Source organism: Argiope bruennichi, chromosome 10 (genome assembly GCF_947563725.1).
Source record: "Argiope bruennichi chromosome 10, qqArgBrue1.1, whole genome shotgun sequence".
Classification (NCBI taxonomy): Eukaryota; Metazoa; Arthropoda; class Arachnida; order Araneae; family Araneidae; genus Argiope; species Argiope bruennichi.
This window is the reverse complement of record NC_079160.1, coordinates 58117849-58145390: the sequence shown is the minus strand read 5'-3', so window position 1 is coordinate 58145390 and position 27542 is coordinate 58117849. Positions and strand designations below refer to the sequence as shown.

The 27542-nt window shown below is 24.7% G+C and overlaps 2 protein-coding genes across 3 annotated transcripts in view; one reads left to right on the top strand and one right to left on the bottom strand.

Moving 5' to 3' along the window:
* LOC129987545 (extracellular matrix organizing protein FRAS1-like) overlaps positions 1-7021 on the bottom strand; it is a 67734-nt gene extending 60713 nt beyond the window's left edge. Inside the window, exons 1-2 of the mRNA XM_056095513.1 lie at positions 6750-7021; positions 3883-3914 (exon numbers count right to left, since the gene is read on the bottom strand). Of these exons, the coding sequence (XP_055951488.1) occupies positions 3883-3914; positions 6750-6864 (147 nt within the window). The 5' untranslated portion in view covers positions 6865-7021. The remainder of the gene's footprint in view (positions 1-3882; positions 3915-6749) is intronic.
* Positions 7022-7317: 296 nt separating this feature from the next.
* LOC129989216 (chromosome transmission fidelity protein 18 homolog) lies at positions 7318-27518 on the top strand. 2 transcript variants are annotated; one of them, XM_056097595.1, is made up of 23 exons: positions 7318-7549; positions 7770-7931; positions 9214-9348; positions 9992-10135; positions 10981-11165; positions 11267-11344; positions 12659-12805; positions 13145-13282; positions 14548-14580; positions 14670-14767; positions 14853-14976; positions 16496-16614; positions 18302-18395; positions 18485-18583; positions 20719-20846; positions 20929-21040; positions 21444-21614; positions 23279-23428; positions 23597-23727; positions 24275-24359; positions 24439-24567; positions 24679-24736; positions 27314-27518. In XM_056097595.1, exons 1-23 carry the CDS (start codon positions 7459-7461, stop codon positions 27409-27411), a joined length of 2709 nt encoding a protein of 902 aa, XP_055953570.1. In that variant the 5' UTR covers positions 7318-7458; the 3' UTR covers positions 27412-27518. The 2 variants fall into 2 exon arrangements, with proteins under 2 accessions (XP_055953570.1, XP_055953571.1); XM_056097596.1 differs by having other exon boundaries at positions 9214-9327; positions 27314-27517.
* The last annotated feature ends 24 nt before the right edge of the window (positions 27519-27542 follow it).

The window sequence follows — 27542 nt, the reverse complement described above, 5'->3', positions numbered from 1 at the left end:
ACCCCCGCCTCACTGGAGGGAGAGTCTGTGGAGAAAACTTATAAGCCAGTTAACAGTTACGCTACACAGGCAATTGCTTTTGTATTGTGGTCTTGTTACTCGGCTGCGAACCACAAGGTCTCAGATTCTATCCTCGCTCATAACAATTCACCACAGATTCATGATTCTTGTAAGTAAGTATTTTATCAATAGCATAAGTTTACTTTCTCGTATAGTAAATATACAAAGGGAAAATATTATAATCGCTGAAAAATAATTGAACTCGAAATTTTGACGAGTTTTCACGTTCAGTTTTCATTTTTGAATTATATTTGTCTAACTGTAAACACAATAACTCAAAAGATGCTTTGAATGGCAAAGTCCCCACTTTTTATCTTCATAAAATTTTGAGGCCGGCATTTGAAAGGCTTTTTTAAAAAGCTGTTGTCACTATTTTTTAAGGCAATCTAGAATATAATGATTTGATATATTATGAACAATTAGTTTAACAAATTTATTTAAAAATTGTTGAGCACTGTATTCCCACTAGATTACATTAACATTTAGAGTTTGTCTTTATAAATAATTAAATAAAGCAATAATAATAATAATAAAGGATATACAATTTGATACATAAAAATTTTTTTGATTATGAATCATGTTTCAAAAGAATAAATATTATTCATTTTTCAACACAATTTTACTCTTTATAACAACATGAAGAGCACAAAAATTGCAACTTTTTTCAGAAGTCAGAAAACTATGTATGTTTGACTAACAGAAATGCAGCAGCTATAATAGACATCATTTCAAAAAGGGGAAATTAATATTCGTTTAATTCTTTAGCACTGTATTTAATTTTTTTCCCAATACTTCCTTTTTTTTTCCATTGAGCGGCAAAAATTGTTCGATTGATAGACATTTTATATCATTTATTAACTCTGTTTTCTCTCTTAAAAAAAATAATAATTGCACATTGCAAAAATGTTTATATACATTTTTTAGTTACTTTAACCCTTTTTAGGACCGTGGGAAGTATGCTTCCCACCAAATTTATCAATCTTTGTATGAAATTATGTAGGTTGGCATAAGTTCTGACAATTTTTTTTAGAAAGACAAAAACTTAGATGCTTCAGTTCTTTATCTCACACAAAATGATGCGTCTTGATTTGTTACTTCATTATTAATTAATCAAATTAAATTTATCTAATAAGCTAAATGAATCCCTTTTCTTATTCTAATTTCAAGCCCAAAAATATTTTGACTAGAAAAAAATGGCCATTTAAATTGTTAAATCATCAGAAAAGCATTTTTTTATTTTGAATTTCTTTTCCTTTTAAAGGTGCTTTTGATTTTCAAGAACAGTCAACTATTTTTGTCTTGTTCCTTCTTCAGTCAATCTTAATTCCTCCGAGATTCGAAATTATTTAAATTTTCAGAATATTTCAAATAATCAATTATACTTCGTTGAGCTATGAGAAATTGTTCTTTCGGGTTTTCAATTTCAATTCTTTGATTACAAGAAAAAAAAAAGCTGTTATATATCAGCTTGGTCATGAGAGAGTATTTAAGATTTCTGTATTATTTTACATAATTTGCTAAAGTTTTTATGCCTTTCTAAATACACATATAGAAAACTGTCAGTGCTAATTGATTCTGATGAATCTTATCTTAGAAATTTTAAAGAATATAGTATTATTACTGTGTTAAAAAAATACAACTGAATTAATATGTAACATTTAGGTCTAAGAATAGAAAAAGTGCTTTTTTTAGGACCCAGAAAAGAAAAAAAAAATTGTCTTTTTAAGGATTTGTCTTATGTAGGATTTTGATATTTAAGATCTTTTTAAGGCCCGTGGGAAGACTGAATTAGAAGAATGAGATTTGTTATGGGGTCTTTACATCGAAATTGTAGATTTCTATTTACAGAAATTCTGTCGATCGAATTGACTAAGTAAAAGTGAACAAAATGTAAAGAGATAGAGAGATAAAATTTAATGCACAGATTTAGCAAGTATATATCAATATCAAATTTTAACCTGAATATATTGAAAAGTTCTGTTGGTCTTAACTTTCACATGATGTAAAGGCGATAAGTCAAAATAGCACCAATATAAATAAATAAAATCTTGTATCTAACAGGATCTTGTTATTATAATTATAGTTCTACATTGAATTTTGGTCATAATCGTTTGTAAAAAAATTGATTAAAATGCAAATTCGCTTCATGGAATGTTTTACTACGAAGCAAATATTCTCATGCGAGTGACTGAAAATAAAAATCTGAGCACTCTTGACATTCAGTGCCTTGCTCAAAGTTCACAAATTTAAACAGAAGGAAGGGGTGTAAACCTTTATTAGGAAGTCTACAAGAAAATTTTATCTGGTTCAGTTTTTCCGCTGGTTTACATTACAAATGATTTTTTTTAAAAAACAAAACAAATCTGGAGCATTTTTTCAACTTGGAACTTTTTCTTTTAAAGAAATCAACGTACGTAAAATCGCAGTCACGTGATGTCAAGGACAATATCCAAGCTGGCACCCATTCCCAAACTTTCACACCAGGCCTGCATGGAGACTTTTGACTTCGGCGTTAATTTTTTCATGTACAGTGATATATTTAAGCGCCATCGAATAAATGAATTTTTTTTAGTCCTAAACTGCAATTAAATAAAAGTATAAAATAATTTGAAATATAAAAATTACTTATAAACCAACATCTCAAATTCCCATTAAATTAACACAGGAATTGAAATAACAATACATGTCCCGAATAGGAAGTGCTATCTCATTAGGAATTAATTCTTAAGTCAAGGGGTTAAAACTGCAGCAGGCGAGAGCACACTGCAGATCTGTGGTGGAAACCCGCGACTCTCAGGTTCTGAACATGGAATTCTTATCACCGATGCAAAAATCCTATCAAGAGATATTACAAATTACGATGACAAAGACCAAGAAATAATTTGAAAGTGACATTTCACTGTTCTTTAAATTAGCTTACACTGGTAAAAGGATATTCTGCAAAATTAAAATATTAAACAAGCTATATTAAACAAAAAGCAAGAATAAGAATAGAATCGACAAAACTAATAGAGTAAATCCATGAATTATTTTTATGTATGCTTAGTAAGTTATTTATTTAACTACTAGCCGTTTTTGGCGACCAGCTTGTTTGCTTCGTATATTGCTTCTCCTAGCTATTAAACTAATAATATGGGATGCATTCATTTAAAATTTTATCTTGTTAACTGATAAGATTTAAAAAAAAAAATATGAATTGAATAGAATCAATCAACTACAAATTACTGTTCGTGCAATTTAAAAATTACATGTATTACGAATTAAAAGCTGAAGAGAACAATCTTGATTGTAAGTCAATGCCTAAAGAAAACGATTTTTTTTTTATATTGGTTTTAGCGCTGGAAAAAGCACGCAATTAAATGGTTTCAAGAAACAAAGAAATTATACCCAATTAAAGAATTTTATCATAATTATAAAAATATCATTATAGATTGTGGATCAAACTAAATTTTGAAAAAATTATTGAAATTAGAAAAAAATTGCATCAAGATAAAATTGATTCATAAAAGGTTTTTTTTTTGTTTTAAGGCAGTGTAAAAGTTATTTTTTCAGGTAATATTTTGTCAAATTTTTTGAAACGTACTTGTGCAAAATCTCATCAAAATCAAATAAAAACTGTTTATATAAATCATATAAAAAGACATACAAACAAGCATTGATATTTACATAGATTCTTTCTTTAAATAAATTCTTCATATGCAAAATTATTAACTTTTTCAAAACAATTTTAATGCACATTTTCACCAATTTCATTGTAGATAAACACGTTATTTTTTCAAATTAAGAATTTCAAGCATAAACGTTAAAAAAAAAAATACTCACCATATAATTTTTGCCTTCGAACGTGCAGCTACCTGCATGAAAAAAAAAAAAAAAAAAAGAATAAACGTGTTTTAAGAACAAAAGCTGTTTTAAGTACATGATATACAAAATTCTAGATAAATTCTTAGTCTTATGCCTTTTGGATGATTTTAAATCGATAGATGTGTCGTTTCGAGTTAAAAAATAAATGGTCAGGGTATGCATAATGTTTATTGAACTTTTATATGGATAAAGCTTTTTATAAATATTGCTTTGCAAATACTGATATCCAATATAAAAAAAACTTGACTAATCCAAAACTGTTTTACCATAATAAATATTGAAATGTAGGATTAAATATAAGAAAACAAAATAAATTTTATTTAGAGATTAATCACAAATTGTATGAATATTGCAACATAAGTACATTTTAAATTCCTATCATCACCTTAAAATATAATAAGAAGAAAACAGGCACAATTAATAAAGAGACACATAAAAAATTCTTCCCTATGAATATGCTTAAAAATAAATTACATAATTAATATATCCTTGCACAGCAGTTAAAATTAATACAATTTTTCTATAGAAAATAAATTATTAAAAAGTTTTAGAAAATAATAAAGAATTTGGCAATATTACTTAGAGTTAGTTAGTTATATGAAAATACAATGCTACATAATATTCTTTATGCAGTACAATAATAAATTTAATAATTGTACAAAACAATAAACTGAAATGTACACAATGTTTTATCATTTTACTTGACTACAGTAACATTATTAGAATAACAGAATAATTTAACTCACTTCATAGTACTATGCAGGGAAAAAAAGAAAAACTTTGATGTAGCAACATTTTTACTTCATTAGAATATTTATAAAAATACCTATTATTTCTTACTAAATAATATAAGTTAGAATCTTAATTAAGATATGTAGTGATGCTTCAATATTTTAATTTTTATATCTTTCTCATTGGTTTTATTTTAAATACATAAAATGTAAAATCCTGAAAGGCATAAACAGAAAGAGGCCCTATGCGAAGATAAGACAAAGTCCACAATGTTAAGATTATTAATTTCAATAATGATACAGCCAAAATTATTTCACATTTGGCTTTACTTCAACCATTAAAAAAGTCCTCAAGGAAATAAATTTAGGATTCTTAATTCAATGATAAAAATTGTTTAATATTAAAACTTTTAATTATTACTTTATTACCACTATTTAAAGTAACAATTTGTTTCTATATATCCATTTAGAGAATTAGAATGTTTTTCATCAACCCTCATTGTTAGAGTTTTGACTCCCTCCGGTGGAGAAAAGGGGAAATTCTGTTCCCCTAACCAGATGTATTCGATATGCCGACACGGCGACATGTACATACTCTCTCTCCCATCTTCTGTGTTGTGATGTGTTTGTGTGGTAGCTTAGAAATGTCCGTGTCCATATATGTGTGAAAATAAAACCTATGAAAGTTTCAACTCCTGCTTCGTCATTAATGGAATTGTCATGCACTGACTGAACGCTCATCATGAACAATTTGAGAATTCTTCTGATATTGCTCACCTTTATTAAAAATTCAAATGACATTTTCAATGTTTCATTTACTATATAAAAGTAAAAATCTACTTACACACCTAATGAAAACAAAACAGCCTAAAAACAAACAAACTACATACAAATTTAAGATGAAAAGAAATAAAATTTTAAATCATAAAAATAATTAATAACTAACAAAATTAACTACATAACAAAGTATCTAAATGTAATAAAAACACATTTATTAAAAAAATCCTAAATTAATTAAACATAGAAGGTATTATATCAATTATCTAATAATTTCAACTGAATTTGATGACTTTCAGTAAAAAAAAAGACAAAAAAATCATTAGGTCAGCCTATATTCAAAAATTAGTTTGAAAAAATCATATGTATTTATATTATATATGCACTATTCTATTCAAATGGTTAGAAGATAATCAAGTAAATGATTAATCAACAAATGCTGTATAACTTTCATACTAACAATTATTTAAGATTCATTTATTTATACTAAAACAATGAGATAATAAAAAAAATTATACTAAATAGCTATAGTTATACTAAATTTTGAAATTAAACAGTTTTTAATAGTGATGAATTTTGATTTCAATAATTTAAAATAATTTCTTTTGTATGAATGTATATAAATAAAGTATAAGATACTACTTTCATGTTTTCAATTTAATGAGCTTTATAACTACAATATGCAGTTTTCAATATAATTTTTTTTTAGTATTTTATTTTAAGTATGAAATTATTTTCAAAATATTGAAGATCATTTACTTAAAATTTACTTCATTATATACAGCAGAAATACTGCCTTTTCTTTCAGATATTTACTGTTTGTTACAGAAGCAGAGAAATAAAATAAAATAAAATACTTAGTTTAAATCAGATACTGAATTATCTCTCAGCTTTAAAATGTGTATAATAAATGATTTTGTAAATAAATACCAAAAATAATATAAATACTAACATTCTGATTTCTCTCCACCATGTGTTATTGATACTTTAAACAAAACAGGATCAGTACTGATAGTTTTAAACATGAGGGCTGTGCGCAGATTTTTAATCCAATAACTATATAATTGTATTTTACAAACAGAAAATTAAAGTGATGACTTTTTAATAATAATATATATAAAGATATAATAAGATTATATGAACATGATATATGCTTAAAAATTATTTTAATTGTTAATTCATTCTTATTTTTATTCATTTCAGCCCTTGTATTCCATTTATCAAATACATGACTCCTGAAAATATTAGTCCAAAGATTCTCTATATGATTTAAAATGGATTAAAATAGTTAAGAAAGGTAAAAAAAAAAATATTTACCAGAGCAGCATACAATCATGGCACCAATGAAGAAAAAAAGCGAAAGGAATTTCTTGTACTTAAAACTTTTATTAAAAGCAAATCTACATTTGAAGATGTCCGAATTAATAAACATATTCGTATTAGACAGATAAATCACAGCTGAATTTGAATGAATCAGTAATGCGGTATTTTAATACTATGCCGGCATAACTGCATCGAATTGCTGCGTTTGAGAACGAAAAGGGTTGTAAATGCTTGCATTGTGAGAGAAGTCTGAACATCGCGCTAAAATCTTGACGCATGGCTAGCAGACAGCTTGAAAAAACAAACACAAAACAGAACTACGAGTTGAGTTGAATATCGATAAAAAGCCTCTTATTTTATCAAAGAAGAAAAAAAGGGCGAATTAAGACTTTAACAATTCATTATATTGATTTATAATAAAATAAAAGTTATTTTCCCACAAACGTAAAATGTAGCTGAATAAGAATAGAGTATAATTTCAGATAATGTCAAACGTTAATTTTGATGATGAAGAAATTTTAACTTCAACTGTACTGTTACTTTTGGTGGGAAATTTGTTTACTAACAAAAACCTGGAGTGGTCGAATATATTAAGATGAAACGCTGATGATATTGCCGTTATTGTTGGTCTACAGATGATTCAACATATATGTGTATATATTATTCTTAATAATTTAAATTATTTGCTTCAAAGTTAATCCATATGAACATGGATTATCCAACAGAAGAAGAATTGTATGAGCTTCAACATCAAGATGAATTGGATGCTTTAAATGATATAGAACCATCTGACCGTAAGCTTTTAATTGATGCTAGTTTAAGAAAAATATATGTGCTAGTGAGAAATTGTTTTTTATGAAACAATTATAGCTGATTGTCTCTTTTTAAATAAAATTCCATTTACACTTTTTGCGTGCCGTATGTCAATACAATATTGGAAGAAAATGTCTTTATTAAACATCAACTTTCGTTTTAATTTTAAATTAATTTAGAATTTTTTTATGTTTGTTTCAGCTTACGGAAATGATGATTTTGATCCATTTTCAATTTACTCAAGCAGAGAACCTGTATCAAAGAAAGCAAAAGTGAATGATTGTGATTCAAATCAGAATGTTAGTACTTCTATTATTGGTTCCCATGAACATTTGCAAAATAAAAATTTCAGGACTGGTGAAGGTAAAGGTTGTTTTAACAATTCTGTATTTTATTTAATTCTCAAATACAGAGCCAATATTATATGAAGGAGATTTTTTTTTTTTTTTTTTCCCCTTTCATGTATAGGCAATTTTAAAATTGATATGATGAGTAGTTTAACTGCTTGCTATATTTTTTATATCTTATAAAATGTTTTCATTGTAGTACTGTTAATATCTTTTGTTCAAATTATAAAATTCTTCATTTTTAATATTCTTTTAGTACAAGTTTTTGATAATTAAATTGTTTGCATTGTACACAAAAAATTATATGCCTTGAATACTAACAGACTAGTTTCTTTTGACGACTAATTATGTGAAAATATTCTGCATTTCATATAGCTCTTTTTTCTTTTGTAATAGTAAAAACAAAAGTCATAATTCTAAGAAAAATACTAATAAAAAATGTTTATTTTTAATTCATTATTGTTTATTTTGAATTCGTATATTATTAAAAGAGCTCTGTAAGTTATTAAAAATTTCATTACTTCTATATTAAATTTCTTTGAATTGTTTTTAACTAATAAAATAAAAAAAAATCCCAAATATTTTTAATTCCCAAAATTAAAACTGCTGAAAAAGAATTTTTTTTTCCTAGTTAGCAGTTTTGTTATCTTATTATTAACCAAATTTGTAATTAAAAACAAAAGGTTTTTTTTTTTTTTTTTTTTCAATAGAAACAATTTTGAAAAACACATATATAGTGTTTATTAACTTGTATAGTTAAAAATGAATTTAATTATTAATATTAATTCAGTTTAGATCTATGGACAGAAAATTATTTTTTCAATCAGTCTTCTGCATGCTGCAAGTAATAGTAATGAAATCTTTTATGCTTTATTATGACTAATCTTTGTATGAAATTTTTTATTTTTTTATATTAAATCAAACAAAATTTAAGATTTTCTAATTTTACTTTACAAAAAATTTCATAATTTTTAATATCTTAGAGCTTTAAGAAGTATTTTTGAAAATATGCAGCTATTTCTATTTCATTTTTACTGAAATTTAGACAAGTAAATTTATTTATAATTTATTGCTTTTCTGTTTTCAAAGAAATATCCTGATTGAAATAACATCAGTTAGGATGATAATTATACAATAATTTTTTTTTAAATCTTTGGAATTAAATGCTTTATAATTATTTATATAATTAGTTTTTATTTTTTTATTTATTTAATTTTTAGTTTAAATATATAAAATTGTATTGAATGAAATTATTTTCTTTTTATTGCAACTTTCCAATTTTTACAAAATTCTTTCAGATAAGTCTTCTAGTTCTGCTTCTGTTTCTTGTGGTTCTCCAAAGCAATCAAAAGAACATTCAGAGAATGCTGTTGAGAATTCTCCTAAAAGTGCAGAGAGAAGCACATTGGAAGGTTCCTGTTACTCTTCTTGGAGTAGTTATTACTATTTACATTTCCTCCACCCCTGCTGCTTTAGATATAAATAATAATTAAATGTGTGTGGTGATGAAATGCTCATATATATAATATATTCAGTATATTAATTTTTTCAAAATAATAATATTTCCTCCGGATTTTTGAAGCATATAAGTGGAAATATTAGTAATATCTTTTATGTATTTGAATAACATTAGAAGATCGGTGCAGAATAATAATATATAACATATAATTTATCATTTTATGTAATCTGTTACAGTTATTAAATTTGTTTCACAGTTGTAGGCAATTTTGTTTTCCTGAGTATAATTTTATGTTTTACAAATACATTTTTTTTATGAAGTTTAATGCTTTATATTATATATATCACTAGCTTTTATTGAAAATAAAATGAGAATTGTATAATAGATATTCAAGGATAATTCTTAGTTAAAAAAAGTTATGATTTTGACTAAATAGTCTTTTCTAATTGAAATGAATTATTTTTCCCTATATGATTATTCTTTAGTCCATGAACTTTTCTTCTTAAAATGTTTTTGTTTGTATAATTTACCTTCAATCTTGTTTGTCAATATCTTCATAATGAGTTTACCATAACATTTCTTTTTTTGTAATTCTTATTTAATTTACTTTTTTTTAGCTACTTCTAATATTAAAAGAAATCTTTTATTTGAGTTGAATAATACAGAAGAAAATCTTGATTGTGATGAATCTTTAACATCCCAAACAGAGAAAAGAAAACTTAGTGATTTATCAGATGACAGTGTACAGTCAGGAAATACAGGTAGTATGAAATAAAAATGCATTTTCTGAATGCCGTTGATAATTGAAATTAAATTTCATCTTAAACTTCTGCTTATATATAGGGCTTAAATGATTCCTTTGACTACCCTACTTTAGTTAACAAAATATTCTGCAATCTTGTGATTAAATTTAAAAAAAGGAAATCTCAATTTCAAATATACATATTTGCAGAAAAATCGGACAGGAAAATGTAGCATTTTCTAATGATAAGAAAAAAAAATGTATTGAATATATTTATTTGAATAATTATAATGTAATGTTTCAAATCGAAGAAATTTATTTTATATTGATTCTACTTGCTATGACTTAAGAATTTGATTGAAATAAGTTCTTCTATATCAAAATAAAAATATGTGATATCATCCATAATAAGATTTCATCGTCCTAAAAGCCACATTAAAAAAGAAAAAACCATAGGTTAAATTATTCATTTCTTCATTTTTTAAAAAAGTTTTTAACTTTAATTTTTTCCTATGTGATTTTTTAAAAACTTTAATGAGAATGTTTAAGAAAACCTGAATTGATGCATTTCCATGGAAATGTTGGTTTCAGCATTTTCTGAATCAAATTTTATCATTCTTTAGATTGATTAATTTTCTTTTATTTTATAATTCTACAATATTTTTAAGTTCTTCAGGACTTTTTAAATATTATTTTTCTTCATTTTATTGTTCAATGTTTATGTTTGGTACAATTCATTATTTGATAAAGGATATTATTTATTGTTTTTTTAATTTGATTTCTTTTGCCTGTGTCATGCCTGAAGAACTCAGTTCAATTTCATCATTATTACTTTTATACTAATTTTAGTTTATTTTTATATAGGGAAAAGAAGATGTAATATTAGTGAATCAGAAATAGATATTTCAAGTATTCCTTCAACATCTACTCAACAACCATCTTATTCAAGATCGTTTTTAAATAGTTCAAAGGAAACACTAACTCTTACTCGTTCAGATGGACAGAGAATTTATTTTTCATTGAATGATGAAGATGATGATTCTAATAAAGTATAACTCTTTTAATATCAAATATTTAATTCTGACATTAATGTTACATTTATGTATAAGTATGTTCAAAATTTTTCAACATATTTTCTTTTCAATTGCAGATTGAAAGTTTCAGTCAGAAAACTAGCTGTTTACTTCAAATACCAATACATTTTCTTAAATTTCAATATTTTGCCATGGTATTTATGAAGGTTTTTTTATGTTTTTTAATTTTAAATGCAAAATTAAAAATAATTCCATTTGCTATTGATTTTTTTATTACATATTTTTATACGAGATTAAGTTCATATTTTTGATTTCATGTTACTATTTTAATTGAGTTTTACCTCCTTTCTCAATAAACTTTAAATTATATTTCTCTCTTTTCACATGTTCTTCATTAATATTTGTTAGATTGTTGTAAAAATTTGTTTGTTTGTGAAAAGAGAAAGCAAAACTTGTCCTTTTGTATATTAAGTAATGATATGTATTAGTTTGTGATGGAGTATTTTGTTAAAATAAAATATAGGCCAACATTATTTGAAGTTTTATTTTTAAATTTGTGGATAAAAAAATTAAAATCAGGGCTTTAGTCATCTCCAAGCTTAAATGTGAGTACTGCTGCTTTATAAAATTATCATCATCATTAATTAAGTTTTTTCTTGGATTCCATTTGCAAAATAATATCAGAAGTAATTTAGTTAGCATACCTTTTGAAGCAATAATTGGAAATTATGTTCATCTTCCTAAAATAGAAAATAAAATAAAGGTCATATTTGCCATTAGGTTGAAGAATTTTAATTATACCTATTAAAGAAAAAAAAGAACAATCTCAGGATAATTAAAGGATTTGCCTAATGTTTCATTGCTAAAAAATTGTTTTAAATTGGTGTTGGTTAGAAATTTGGATTTTTTATACTGGTGTTTTTAGTCAATTTTTAAATTCAATGAATTTTTTTTTGTGTTTAATTTTTATATGCAAAATAATTTTTACAAATCAGTTGCATTTTAAATTTTTTTGTATTTTTTTTTAAAATTTAAATGTTTATGAATGATTTAACTAAAGATTTGATGTACTCTTTCATTCTGTAATCATTTGTGATTGAATGTAAGATGAAACTGCATTCAGAAATATTTAACTTAGAAATCAATTTTTTGATGTTTTATATGCAATTACAAAATTTTTGTTCTATGATGCATTAGTCTTCTACTCTTTTTGTTCATAATTTTATTTGTTTTAGTATGGTGCTGCTATTTTTGCAAATCTTATTAAATAAATATATTTTGTTTTTTATGTTTATTAAATTTCTTTCTATTTTTTCCCCTTAAAAATTAAAAAAAAAAAAAAAGGATTTATGGCATTAAAAGTTTATGGACATTTTATGCCTTTTTTTTGTTTTTGAAATTGAAATTAGTTAGGAAAAGAGCTACTTCATATCTGATGGTTAATGTATATGATATACTATAGTAAAATCAGATAGAAAATTATAGACAATTGAAATTATTTTCATTAGGAAGAGAAAGCACTGAAAGAACAAGAAGAGGCACAAATGGAGAATGACTGTGTAATGCTTGAAGAAAATAAAGAAAATATTCCTGAGCATTCATTATGGGTTGAAAAATATCGCCCCTTATCATACATGCATCTCCTAAGTGAAGAGGTATTTTTATTATTTGTATCTGCTATACCAAATGAATATGTATATGTTTGTTTGAATGATATTTTCATGCTGTTATGCATTTTAAATATATTTCCTCATATTGTATTTTCTGTATTTTGATGCTATCAAGATAAATTATAAGATGAGTATTCCTTCTTTCTTTTATTAAATAAATTTGACAATAATACTTATTTGAAGCAATTTTATGTCATTTTTAAATTATAGTTTATAAATTTTTCTGTTCTTTATGTTGAGGGAATTTTATCTTCTCACCTTTCTTGACAAAAAAAAAAAAAAGTAATGTAAATAATTGTTTTTTATTTATTTGTTTCCTTTTAGGGCATCAATCGCACTCTTTTACAATGGTTAAAATTATGGGATAAAGTTGTGTTTGGAAAAGAAAAGAAAGCCAAGAAGAAAGTAGCAGAGCCAAAAAAACCTAACAAATATCAGAAGACTTGGGGGGAATTAATTGAGGTATGGATTGTTTTTTTTAACTATAAACATGCTTTTTTAGATGTTCTTATATTGTTTAATATTTTTTTAAACATATGTATGAATGAAATAAAAGATATTATAAGTGATATCAATTTGCTCAGAATTTTAATTGAGTATTTCTTTTATTTTTAAAATTGCTTTAACTATCTAAATGAGTTCTGATCAGACTTTTTCACAGCAAACTTTAGTTTATTGAATGAGTAAATACAATTCAATATTATGTTCTACCTGTCCCCCCCCCCCCAAAAAAAAAGAAAGGAATTTCTTGATTGATATTCATCTCTTTAGAAATATATGTAAAACAATGGCACAATTCTGAAAAGATATAAATTTTTATCAAATGGAATATTATTTTTAAAAAATATCTATAACATACAGAAGGAAAAAAAAAATGAATTAATAAATTAACTTTAAAAATAGTAAAGTATTAGAGATGAATTAGTATTCTGCAAATATTTGCAATAAAATACAATTTTTTCCTTCTTTAATAATTTCATAACATTGCAAGAAAATTAAAATAATTGGTTCTTTCTAATATTTAAAAATAAATGACAATTTTAACTACTTTGAAGCAGGTTTTGAATTTGAATTGCTTTAGTTTGATTCTATAGGAAAATCTTGAAAGTAAAATTGACCTTCAATTCTTTTTTAAAAAATTAATTTTGCATGATAATTTTAAACTTCAGATTCTTTTTAAAATTCTTTGATATCTAAATTCTTGATTAAATTCTTTAATTTTAATTCTTTAGATTCTTTTTTAAATTGATAATATTATGAATTTTTATTTGATATATATGTGATTTCATGCATTTATGCAATCAGTCAAGCACACCATGATATTAGCAAAATAAATGAATCTTAACGTCTTTACATTTTATTGCACAACATTCAAATCATTTACTTAAACTATAAATCAGAAAGCAGATTACTTTCTGAAATTTAAACCTGTTTTAATGATATCTGGTTTTTTAAGTTACAATACTTTTTTTTTTTATCTAATGTCATCTTTTATTTATTTCTCTTGCATTGCGTTATTTCTAAAAAGTTTTCGAAGTTGATCTGTATAAAGGCAGAATTAACCCTTATATTATGTATATATGAAAAATTGCAAGCTTTTTGTCTGAAGATAATAATAATTATAATAATATAAATAATTTTTAATCTAATTTTCTGTGCTTACATTATATATATATATATTAATACTACAATGTTTAATTGTTTCCATCTTTTAAATACTTTATTAGGATTTAGATGAGCATGGAAGACCTTACCATAAGGTAAAAATATTATTTTTATTCATTTTTGTAAAGACATTATATACTGTTTTTAAAGCTTATTTTTAGAATTTGGATTTAATTTTCTGCAGGTAGCATTTTTATGTGGTCCACCTGGTTTAGGAAAAACTACATTAGCTACTATAATTGCCAGACATGCTGGTTATAATGTTGTAGAAATAAATGCGAGGTATGTTAGTATTTTATTATAATTTTTTTCCTTTCAAATATTATTTATTGCTATTAATATGTATTAAGAAACAAATTTTTTTCAGTGATGACCGAAATCCTGAGGCATTCAGAACAGCTTTGGAAGCTGCTACTCAAATGAAATCTGTTTTGCATCAAGATCATCGTCCAAATTGCTTAATATTGGATGAAATTGATGGTGCTCCTGCTGTATGTAATTTTTTTTTTTTTTCATTTCCAATATATATATATATGCAACATAGTACATTTTGTCATTTCTTATAGTGAATTTTCTAAAAACGTTTGGATATTCTTGTAATCAATACAAAATGCTTCAAAAGGTATGTGACATCATTTTAAAATAGATTCCAAACCACAACCACTTTGAAATGTTACACACATTATTACGAGTATCACTGCTGAATATTTAAACATAAAAGGAGAGCTTTGAATTAATGGGTAAACTTTTTATATCCTTAAAATAGGTCATATCTTTAATGAGAAATGGAACAGATTACATTCCTAATTAAGGATATACTGATTTGAATCTAAAGAGGCTTATAAAACACATTGTGAATATTATAGTAATTATTGTTTGCAGAGTTTATTGCATAAATACATGATAAACTATTTTTCAACTTATCATATTCTAGTGTTTCTAAATTCTTTCTGCTAAAAATAAATTTATTTGGTACTCACAATTAACAATAAAACAAATGAAATGAAAAAAATCCTTTTGAGTTTTTTTTAAAAGAAATCCAGGTATTGGCTATTGTGTTATCAATGAATATTGTTCTTTATTTTTTGCTATTATTGGAAGAGGTTAGATTAGCTGTTGTCAGAGTTCTACTTTTGTTTAAATTGAACTATAGACATTGACATTTTTAAAGAAATAATAAGAATATAAAAATATTTATAGTCTACCTCCATAGAAAGTTTTAATTCTTATATGCATTTGTTTTTCATTACAAATTTTTTAAAAAGTAATGTAAAAGGTATTTTAATTTGAATCAAGTGCTTTAATTTAAATTATGTTAATCTAAATAAAGAATATAAATTTGACAGACTTTATGCACATTAAAAGGTTAATTAATCATGGTGCATTTAGAATGAAAAATGACAGTCTGCTTATTTTAGATCATTATCTCTGCTTGTAGATTTCATTATGCAGTTTCCATTGTTTTATATTAATCACCACTGAGAAAATTTCTGAAACATTTATAATTACATTTTATATATAGGGTATATTTTTTCTTTGTCATATGGTCAATATTAACTAATATAATAAAAATCTGCAAAGTTATCTTGGAAAAGTATATCTGTGCCTGTATTGATCAGAAATAGAAAAGACCCGTTGGAGCATAAGATTTTGAAAATTCAAATATATGTTTTATAATTTCTAAATAATTTTTGTTTTATATTAAATGTAATAACTTTTTCAAAATTAGATTTTTAATCAAATCTTTCAGTGTTTTACTTTTTTTTAAATGTTTTCTCTTTATTCTGGATGTATTTATACTTAAACCCCACCCCACCTTCCTTCTAGTTTTTCTAAATATATGAAAATTTTTTTAATACGTTTTATATTTTTAAGAAAAATGATATACCACTTTTTTTTAATGAATCATGGACAAATGTAAATATATATGTGTCAAGTTATCTTTGAAAGTTACTTATTGTTTTAGTTGTTGATTAATAAAAAATAAAAATGTATTATTTGTTATTACAGGCATCTATTAATGTTTTGATTTCTTTCATCAAATCTGCTGGCATTCCAAAAGGCCAAAAACGTAAGAAAGGAGATATTCCTCTACTTACAAGACCAATTATTTGTATTTGTAATGATCAGTAAGTCCTTTTTTGCATATTATATAACATTTTTTTTATGTACTTATTGTTTAAAAACAATTAATTTCTAAATAGACTAACCAGAACTGTTTCTGAAATTCTGCATTACGCTGTTTTGTTTTGAAGTTTTAATTAATTAATTTTTACTATTATTACTGCTTAGAATTTATGTTTTTAACTAGATTAAAAAAGGGGTAGGGAAAGAAGTATTCATCAATGGATCTTAAGGAATATTTTCATGGGTTGTATTTGAAATTAAAAGACTTTAATAATATTTATCCATGCAGGAAAAATTGTATTTTTTAAATGTTTTTTTTTTATTTATTTAATGTGCAAAAAAATAGTATTGTGAATGATAAAATAATGTAAAGAAAATGTCAACTAACTCTAAAGTTATAGATAATTTTAAAAGTTTTAAATTGCAAAAATGAATAAACAGAAGTTAACTTTTTTGGTTGCTAGATAAAAGAATGTTTCAAAGCTGTTTGAATCTATCTGCTTTGTATTATTTGATTTCCTGACATATTCATTTACTATCATATTGATTGTCCCTTCCTCAGAGCTTGATCATTAATACGACATTACTAAATCTGTAATAAAATTTCAGTGAAAATATTCTGAATTCAATAACATTGCCTCTCATTTTATTTAGAAAAATATATATGTGGTATCAATACCACTGTTTATCAAAAATTATTTCATATTATCATATTTTTTAATGTTAATATAAACAAAATTATTAAACAGATACCAGCTCATTGGTCTTTCACTGTAAAAGAAATCAAAATATTTAGCATTATTATAAATGATATTGGATTTGTAGAAAAAATTGAATTTTTGAAGAAAAAAATATTGAATTTTACATTATGAAATCACAAACTCTTAGTATGCTTTTACTGCTATAGAAATGAATTTCTTCTGTATTTTTTTTTAATATTAAAATAACTATTTGTGATTATGATGTGCAAGATAAGTTTGGAGATTAAGAAACTTGAGTTCAAGAACTCCATAACACATCTTTCAAATTGACTAAGTAATGATGAAATTTCATTGGCAGATACCAACTTGTTCTTATAAGCTCTGGGCCTAAACTCTTAGCTTAGTTTAGGTGGAAACTAGATACTAATGAGCCCTGTGTCAAGAGAGAAGTTATAGATATAAATCTAGAGAGAATATCTTTTAAGATATAAATCTTAAAGAGAAGTTATAGATATAAATCTAGAGAGAATATCTTTTAAGATATAAATCTTAAAGAGAAGTTATAGATATAAATCTAATAATTAATCTTGTTGTGTAGAAAAAAAAGGAGGAGGGGTAAAAGTAGACTTGTCTGATGAAATAGAGTTAATATTTTCTTTCAATCTGTACCTCGGTTGAGTTTCAGTTATTGTAAATTTTAAAAATGTTGAATAAGATTTTTCTTTTTGTTCAATATATAAGATTATGGATAGTTTTTAACTAGGTTATAATAAGTTTTGTAAAGTAATCAAATATATAAAAATACAGATATTTACTGTAATAATCGATCTCTCATTGTAAAATGAGTCAAAAGTTTTTATATATTACTTCCAAGACCAATTTTACATTTGATTAGTTATTTAAGAATTAAGTATTTTTCAAAAATTTATATTTTTTTAACACAAATATGATTCTTTTTATCAGCAATTTTGGTTAAAACTTTTTTTAGGTACAGTGCTGCTTTGAAACCACTTAGACAGTTAGCTTTGGTTTTAAATTTTCCTTCTACAGCAACATCTCGTTTAGCTTCTCGATTACAAGAGGTATTTTTTTTTTTTTTTTTTAAAGAGTTTAACTTGTTTTATCAGTATTTTTGCTGATTGATTTTTCCCCATTTTCTTTACCAATCCAGATATCTTCAAAAGAAGGTTTACATGTAGATATGGCTGCTTTGACTTTACTTTGTGAAAAAACCTGTAATGATGTTCGATCATGTTTGTCAACTTTGCAGGTAAAAATATCAAATTAGATTAGTCAGTTTACATTTTACTTAAAAAATTACATTACATTTTACTTAAAAATTCTAATTCTTTTATGCTTCTAATGCATTTTTATTGTATGAATAAACTGATGTTTTAAAAATTAGTGGACGATTTAAATGATTAAGATTCATGACACAGACTTCTCTTGATTGATCAGATAGATTTTAACTTCCTTTTTATTTCCTGGGAAGCATTTTTATTATTAGCTGAAATTTTATTATTTGTTTTTGCTTTGTGAAATTTTTATGAATTTTTATTAAAATCATTATGAAGAAGACTGCAATGTTATAGAATATTTATATTTCTTCTTAAAAGCCATTATATTTAATATTGTCTTTTTTTTAATGCTTTGCATAATAAACACTTTGTATGTTTAAGAATTATGTCATTGTTGCTAGGAATATTAATAATTTTTTTTAATATAAGGCATTTTTATTAATAAATTATTTCTAGTGCATAATTATTGTATTCATTTAGATCTACGTTTAAATATCACTATTCATGAATTATGTTGTAATATAAAGTTAAACTATTATCTGTTTTTAAAGCATTACTTTTTTTTTTTTTTTGCTATCTAATCAAGATAAACTGCTTGATTTGTTAGATGATGCACATTTTATAACAATTAATCTGTTTTATGACATTAATAAAATCATCTATATCTATACTTATAATAAAGCTCCATGTGTGTGTGTGTGTGTGTGTTGGCGCTCTACATGCCAGGTCATTTCACATACAGCTATCAAATTTGGTACATGTATACCTTAGAGGTCGGGAATGTGCACCTGGGGTCCCTTTTTTTGAAATTTTAATTATTAATTAAAAACTAACTTTCTCACCAAAAAAATCTTCCATTTTCCCCACCGCCAAATTTTCCGCCAAAATAATCTTCAATTTCCAAATGAGTAAGGATTCTTTTTTTTCTTCTCCCAACAGTAATGAGGCTAGGGTTAATATTTTTCGGCGGATTATTTCAAACGATTCTATTTATTTTATTAATGTTTGATGCATTTAAAATGAAACATTGTTAATTAATCCATGTTTCAGATTCATTCTGAAGTACTTTTGAATTAAAATAACACAGAATAAAGGAAATTAAAAATGTATAATCTGCATAGCGTTACCCCAACTGGCGTAGAAAAATTCACGCATTTGCGTTACCTAACTGGCGAAGAAAATTCACGCATGCGCATTGTTCTGATTGTTGTCATGACAACCACTATCAACGGATGATTTAAATTATTTTTAGGTTAGTTGCATGCTTTTCTAAGTAAATTGTATTTATGTTAGTTATATATTTTTTGTATATGCTTATAGTTTTAAGTACATCGGTTTTTAAGTAGTTTTTTTTTAACTTGTTTCCAATGATTTAAATTATTTTTAGGTTAGTTGCATGCTTTTGTAATTAAATTGTATTTATGTTAGTTATATATTTTTTTGTATATGCTTATAGTTTTAAGTACATCGTTTTTTAAGTAGTTATTTTAAACCTGTTTTAGACCGATTATTTTAAACGATTCATTTTATTTTCTTAGTGTTTGCTGCATTTAAAATTAAACATTGTTAATGAATCGATCTGTTCATGATGAGTCTGAGAAATTTTGTTGACAAATTCTTGAGATATTACATAAATTAAGAAACATATTCTTTAGTGCCCATAAAGTTTAAACGCTCAGTGACTCTATTATCAGTAATCATATTATTAAAAAAATGCTTTGTTTCAGTAAAAAATAATATTATATTAATTGCAGATTAATCATTTACACTTTAATTTAAAGCATAAATTCTACGAGGGGTAACAGAGAGATACATATCACGTTATGACTGAAGGCCTTTATAATATTATGAATGAATTATATGACTCTCAAAATTTGAAGTTTTAAAATATTTTGCTGAAGAATCTATTAAAGTTGGAATTGCATAAAATATTTAATTATTAAAATTTTAACAAACATTAAGATTGGCGAACCGGCTGGTCGCCAAAGGCGGCTAGTATATATATATATATTGTATAATCACAAAATGTTTGTATCATATAAATTTTTCTTAAACTTGTTAAAAACACTTTTTAAATTTTCAATCTTTTAATAATTTTTGTTTCCAGTTTCTTCATAGAAGCAAAAAGGAACTGAAGTTATCTGACCTAGAGGGTTTACAAATTGGTCAAAAGGATATGCAGAAAAGTCTTTTTGGAGTATGGCAGGACGTATTTTATTACAAAGAAAAGAAATCGTAAGCTCTTTTCATTGTTGCTTTCATCTTAGATTCCTCAAGCAAGAAATTTTAATTATTGTTTTAATGTTTTTAATTGCAGATTTTCAAATGTGTTGAGTGTATTGCAAGCATTTGGAGATTATGAAAAAGTCTATATTGGATTATTTGAAAATTATCTAAATATTAAATTTAAGCACAGGAACTTAGATTCAGTAAGTAATTATTTTATGTTTACCATAAATACGTTGAATTTCTTATAGTATTAAAGAATTTAATTTTTTAAATGAGTTAATGTAAATAATTTTTATTAATGTGTGTGTGTGTGTGTGTGTGTGTGTGCTTTAGATCTTACATTACTTAATGTATATTCATTAATTCATGTGCATTACTTAAATTAATTTTGGATTTAAAATTGATGAAATCGATTCTTATAAACAATTGCAAACAATTAAGAAAAAAATATATGATTATTACTGAAAGTATATGACTGTAAACAAAAGTTAACTTTTGAGTAATGTTTTTTGCTTTTCCTAGTGTTATTCCAGTTTTACATTTTAATGTGTCATCAGCCTTAAAGATTAATTATTGAATATTTTATTTCAATATTTATTTTAGGTTTGGATGGGCTCAGAATGGCTTTGTTTTGTTGATATAATACAGCAACAGATTGCTCACCAGCAGCTTTTCTTCTTAATACCATATCTTCCATATCCAGCTGTAGCTTTTCATGTACTTTTTGCATCTAATTCATATCCACATATGTCTTATCCAACTGCATTTTACGAAGTAAGCTTTGTTTCAGATAATCAGTAAAAACACTATATAATCAAATTAATGAATTGAATCAATTAAAATATTTTTTTTCTTTAAATATTTTATCTGCAACAATCACTTGAAAAGTCATTGTTTTCTATTATTTTGGTAAGTAGTGTTAGCATTTTATTTCTCTCTTTTGAAACATTGTTTTCAAATTCTATGGGGAAGTTTTAATTAGCTTCTAATTAATTAATATTTAAAATCTCTGTTTGTAAATGATAAATATGCTTTGTTGAATTTAACTAGGAAAATTTTGATTTTTTTTTATTTGTCTTTAAATCTACATGTTGAATTATGAACAATTATTGCAGATTTGAAGTTACCAATCATCATTTATGCTTTGATTTCTTTTAGTTATTTATGAAATCTGTCTGCTTAACTATTTTTGAGCAATTGTGAAAGATAAGTAACATAAATATATCATTTAGAGCTGCTTAATTGTTTTGAGTTAATTTTAAACTTGGAAAAATATGATATATGTGCATATTTTTCTAAGATAACTACATATGATGTTTAAAATTATATTGAATATTTGATTACATTATATAAATTTTAATTTTCAAAAAGTAGGTATATCAAATTCGTCACATTTAAAGAATTAAAGGTTGAAAGTAAAATAGTAGGATTAATTTGTTTATTTATTATTTTAACCAGGCAAATTTTGATGAAAATGATAAAACAAGTTAATAATTTTTAATTATTTTTTTTAATAAAGTGCTTACATTAATTGTTTTACTAATTTGTGATGTAGAATATTTGCAAATGATACTTTTGTTTCCTGTATCTTATCAATTGGAAGTAAAATTGCAGGAATGATTTTCTTGTTTATTATTTTAATCAGGTAATTTTTGATGAAAATGGTAAAACAAGTTAATAATTTTTAATATTTTTTTTTTATAAAAAAAGGTTTACATTAATTGTTTTACTAATTTGTGATGTAGAATGTTTGTAAATGATACTTCTGTTTCCTGTTTTGGATTTAAAGTTTATTTTTTCTTTTGTTTCTTGTTTGTGAAGACCTACTTGCTTGGTGGAAAAAATTCTAAAATATGGTATTTAAATTAAAGGGTTTCCTTCAAAAAGGAGGTAGCTCCAATTATTCAAGTGTGCAGAAAGATGGCGGTAGCACCAGGAGCTACCTCTATATTGCAACAAACTAATGAGACAAACAACTCCATCGCTTGAGTTAACACAAGAACTAACGATTGGAGCTATATCTTTCTGGCACCAAACGAACAAGTTTTTATTTTACAACATGATAGTACATATAATCCCAAATTCCCCTAATTTTAGCTACATCCTTTTTGCAGCAAACCCTTCAATTGCTATTTTTCATGTAATTACAATAAGTAGAAAATTATGGGCAACTTATAGACTTTAATATAAACAAAAAACTGCTGTTCTAATTAAAATGCTAGAATTAAATTTTTAAGTTTAATTTAAAATTACTATCAAATTTTACAAAACCTGGAAATTCTTTGAATTTTATATCTGTTTTTATCTATATTTTTGATGTATATGCTTTATTACTTGCTATATATATTTTATTCAAATAATATTTATCTTAAATTTGTTTTGGTGCTCTTCAAAATTTGTTTCATTTTCTAATATTTTGATGTTATTGTTGTTTTCAGAATAGAGCAAAAGTGTCTCAGTTGAACAACACCTTAACAAGTTTAATCAAAGATATAACAGCATCTTTGAAAACATTTCTGAATTCTGCCATCTTATTGACAGATGTATTCCCTTTTCTGGTTGAAATTATCAAACCTAATTTAAGGCCTGTAAGTATAATTTATGTGTTGTCTTTGTAAAATTTTTTTTTCTTTTCTTAATTGATATTTAAAAGAAAACCATAAAATAAATACTTGACTGAAAATCATTTAAAATCTCGTTTTTAATTGAATTTTATTTGTATTTTTCACACTGTTATTTTATTTTTGTATCTTTAGGTTAATACACAGTTGTACAGTGAACGAGAAAAGAATGAGCTAAGACGAGTAATTGAGTTGATGTTAGCATTTAATCTTAACTATCGTCAAGAAAGGTCACTAGAAGGAACCTACAATTATGTTTTAGATCCGTTAGTATCTGTTTTTTTTTTTTAAACTTTCATTTATCATTCAGTTTTTTTTTTTTTTTTTTTTTCCCCCCTATCATGAACTTAGTCATTTTGATTTTGGGGTTACCTCAAATATAAAAAAAATATTTCATTTTATGTTTAAAATTGGTTTTGGTAATCATGTTTGAATTTAATGTCTCTATTTTGTGTCTCTTTTTTCTTTTTTTTTTTTGGTGCAGAATGGTCAGAATTGGCTTTTGCACCATAAAAACCCAATCAATCAGTCTCTTTTTAAATATTGAATATTTGAAATTTTTATATTCCTTTTCCTTTCTCTTTTCTTTTATGTATATTTTAATTATTCACTAATTTGTTGAATTATATTTCAAATAATTAAATATTTGTACTTCATTAAAGTTTTAGCTAAAAGTAATGAGTAGGCAAATGAATACATTAAATTCTATTATAGTAAACTTTTGTATAACTTTGTTTTTATTTTCTGATAATAACTCTTTTCCTGTGTTCTTTGGTATTTTTATGACTATACCTTTAAATCTTTTCGTTCCAGAAACATTGAAGAATTAATTAGATTTAGTGATATTAAAACAAAAAACGTTTTAACTTATTCAGCAAAGCAGATGATTGCGAGAGAGGTAATTTATCACTTTTGTTTATTTTAATATTTAGTGGCTATTCTTAAAATTTTTCATAAAAAATTTTTTCTGTTCATAGGTGGAAATGGAACAAATGAGAAAGGGAGATTCTGCTTCAGATGAAAAAGCAAAAAACGTTTCAAAAGAAAAAGTTTCTGTTCATAAACCAGAGCCAAAAATATTTCAGCAGAAGGAAATTTCTGAAAGGGTACAAATTTATATTGAAAATATTTAATAGAGTAGTATTATTGTAATAGTTAATATAACTATAATAAAAATTCATCAAATGGACATTTGAATTTTTCTTTTTTTCCCCAAGCCTGTTTTGGATTTCTTTGGGAGACAAATTATTCCAACTGCAAAAGAGGACACTGAAAGTAAGATACCATTAAATAATTTTGCATTGATATCTGTACATTTTATTTTCTACGATTTATAGCTAATATTATGATGTATATTCATTGTTACTAACAATATGTTTTGATTTGAAATGCATTAATTTGGTCATCTTCAGTGATTCAGTATAATGATATCAATTTATTATTCAGTTAATAGCATTATTTCATAGTTGACCTTTGTATTTATTCATTGTAACCTTGTTAAAGATATTTAAGGACTTGGAAGTTGGTAATAATAGGTATATTGATGATGATTGTGCATGGGTGGTACATAAAAATTTTTGATATTTTTATTAAATTGACAGTATATTAGTTGCAGTACTTATAATAATATTATGAATTGAAAGGGAATTAAATTATTTGATTTAACTGAAGAAAGATTTGTTGAGAAATTTTCAAGGATGTAAAGATGATTTGACAAAGGAAGTGACTAAGATATTATATTTATAATTTGTGATTTTTAAATAAAAATTAAGGTATGAAACATACCCTTATAGTGAATACATGTTAATTTATTTGAAATATATTGGGTCTGCCTTCCTATAATTGTTTTATTACTGGCAAGTTTATATTAACTTTTTTTTGAAGTTTTGCTTTAAATATGGAATTATTAAAAATATTTTGCACAATAATTGTTAAAGAAGAATATAATGAATTGATAGGAAAATTACTTTGTCATCTTCTCATATTATGCTAAAAAATTAATCATTGTAATCGATGATATTCAAGTCGATAGATTTTAGAAAATATGGAATGCATTCAATACTTATGTCTCTTATTTTCTTATGTCTTAAATTGTGGCTGCTGTGTGATGAAATATAGATAGATAAGCAAGGTGCCTATTCTTATCAGAATTCAATTTTTAATCTATTAGGTTACTTGCTTATTTTTATGTTCCCCTTAAAAAATTTAAAAATTGTCAACTCTCTTGGCATCTTAAGTATAATGGAACTTGGCAACCTTCACTTAATCTGAAAGTTGCCAACCTGGGTTTTGTAAAAATAAACAGTATATCCATTAGAGACAGATATATATTTCTAGTTGGAAAATTGTGAAATAATGCTTTTTTGAGCAATAAATGTATTTTTGTGAAATTAGCATTGCCTAAATTTTTGTATAATTGCCCTGTAGTCATATGTAGTAAAATATTTTAACCATATTAAAAAGTTTGACTCTTATATGACCAAAATTGACTTAGATGTGACAGGCATAAGTTAATCTTCAAATCTGTTAATCAACACAGAGTATTTTTTTATTGATTGGCCTAAAATAATTTAATTCACAGCTCCTTAACTCAATCAGGTTTGATCACAGAAAAGTGGAACTTTCTTTTTGTGCTTAGAATATTTTTCTGTATATAAGTAGTGACATTTGGTGACAGCACAAAAATGTAGGCTAGAATATTTTTCTGTATATAAGTAGTGACATTTGGTGACAGCACAAAAATGTAGGCTTCATAATATTTGGAAAAATGAAATGTAATTCTTTCCATTATTTAGAGCATTTTTTTTTTTTTTTTTTTTTTTTTTCATTTGTAAGCATTTATTTATCTCAGTGTGTGAGAGTTATTAAGCCGCAATTGGATTGAACACCTTGTATTACTCTTTTTTCTAATTTTTTTTAATATCGCTGACAAAGGCATTCTCAATATGTCAGTAAATATACAGTAAAAATAAAAAGCAGATATGCAATGTGGATGTCACAAATTAACTCTTTTTTCAGGCTTGTATTTTGGCTGCTGACAACTAAATTCTGTTCAAATATATATATTTATAAATAAATCGAAATTATGTTCTGGAATTTATTTGGATTACTTCAATTAAAAATTGAATAATTAATTTCAATTAATAATTAACTTTCTTTAGTTGTGTTGTCAGTGATTGTAATGAGAAGCATTAATGCATGGCTTTTCATTATAAAAGAGAAGTAAATAGCCTATTTTGATTGAAAATCTTGTGGTCGATTTTATGCTGCTTTGAAACTTACCATAAGTTATTTAGTTTACTATAAATTATTCAAATAAATACTATGGTATATTTACTGAAGAGAAGGGTTCTGAATTTTTCATTTTCATTATCTTCTATTACTTGCAACAGTTATTTTCAGTGATAATCCATATTAAAAAAAATTAAAAATTCATTTTTCAGAATATTGAAAGTAATTTAAATTGTAATAAGTATATTTTATTATTAAATTTTTCATTTGATTTTTTTTATAATCTTGCATTTTGGTTTTTAATTATTTTTTCCTAATCAATTTCTCAGGATCTTCTCTATAATATTTTTATAATCTGTAATTTCCAAATTTTATATGGTATTAGAAAGACTTATGTCTTTTTTTTTTCTTTAAGCATGAATCATTTTACATTTCCATCTAAAAATCTCTTATTAAACAAAATTATCCATTGCTTAAAATAATAATGTATTTTTGAATATGTTTAAATTTTTAATTGAGTATTTCCTATTTAATTACAAAAATTAGTTAGTTATTATTTTTTCTAATAATTACAATTTTACACAAATGTAATTTAAACAATTTAAATGTTACAATTTTCAGACAAGAAAGATCCAAGGGATGAAGAAGTCTGGTTCCACTTTAAAGAAGGGTATAGCAATGCCGTACGAAGAACAGTTCATATAAAAAATTTGTTATAATAGTTATTTTTACTTTATTTTGCAGTTGTTATTTGTTATATGACTATTTTTATAAAACATAATTTATACAGAACTATCACCGCTTTCACTGATTTAACTTTACTTTCAAAGTGGATGTGTATTTTTTCAAG

Bases quoted from the DNA above. Each gene is read 5' to 3' on its own strand.
- LOC129989216 (XM_056097595.1), top strand. From the start codon at position 7,459: ATGAACATGGATTATCCAACAGAAGAAGAATTGTATGAGCTTCAACAT. The intron at 24,360-24,438 runs GTAATTTATCAC...TTCTGTTCATAG, and splicing joins AGCAGATGATTGCGAGAGAG to GTGGAAATGGAACAAATGAG. The intron at 24,737-27,313 runs GTAAGATACCAT...TACAATTTTCAG, and splicing joins TGCAAAAGAGGACACTGAAA to ACAAGAAAGATCCAAGGGAT.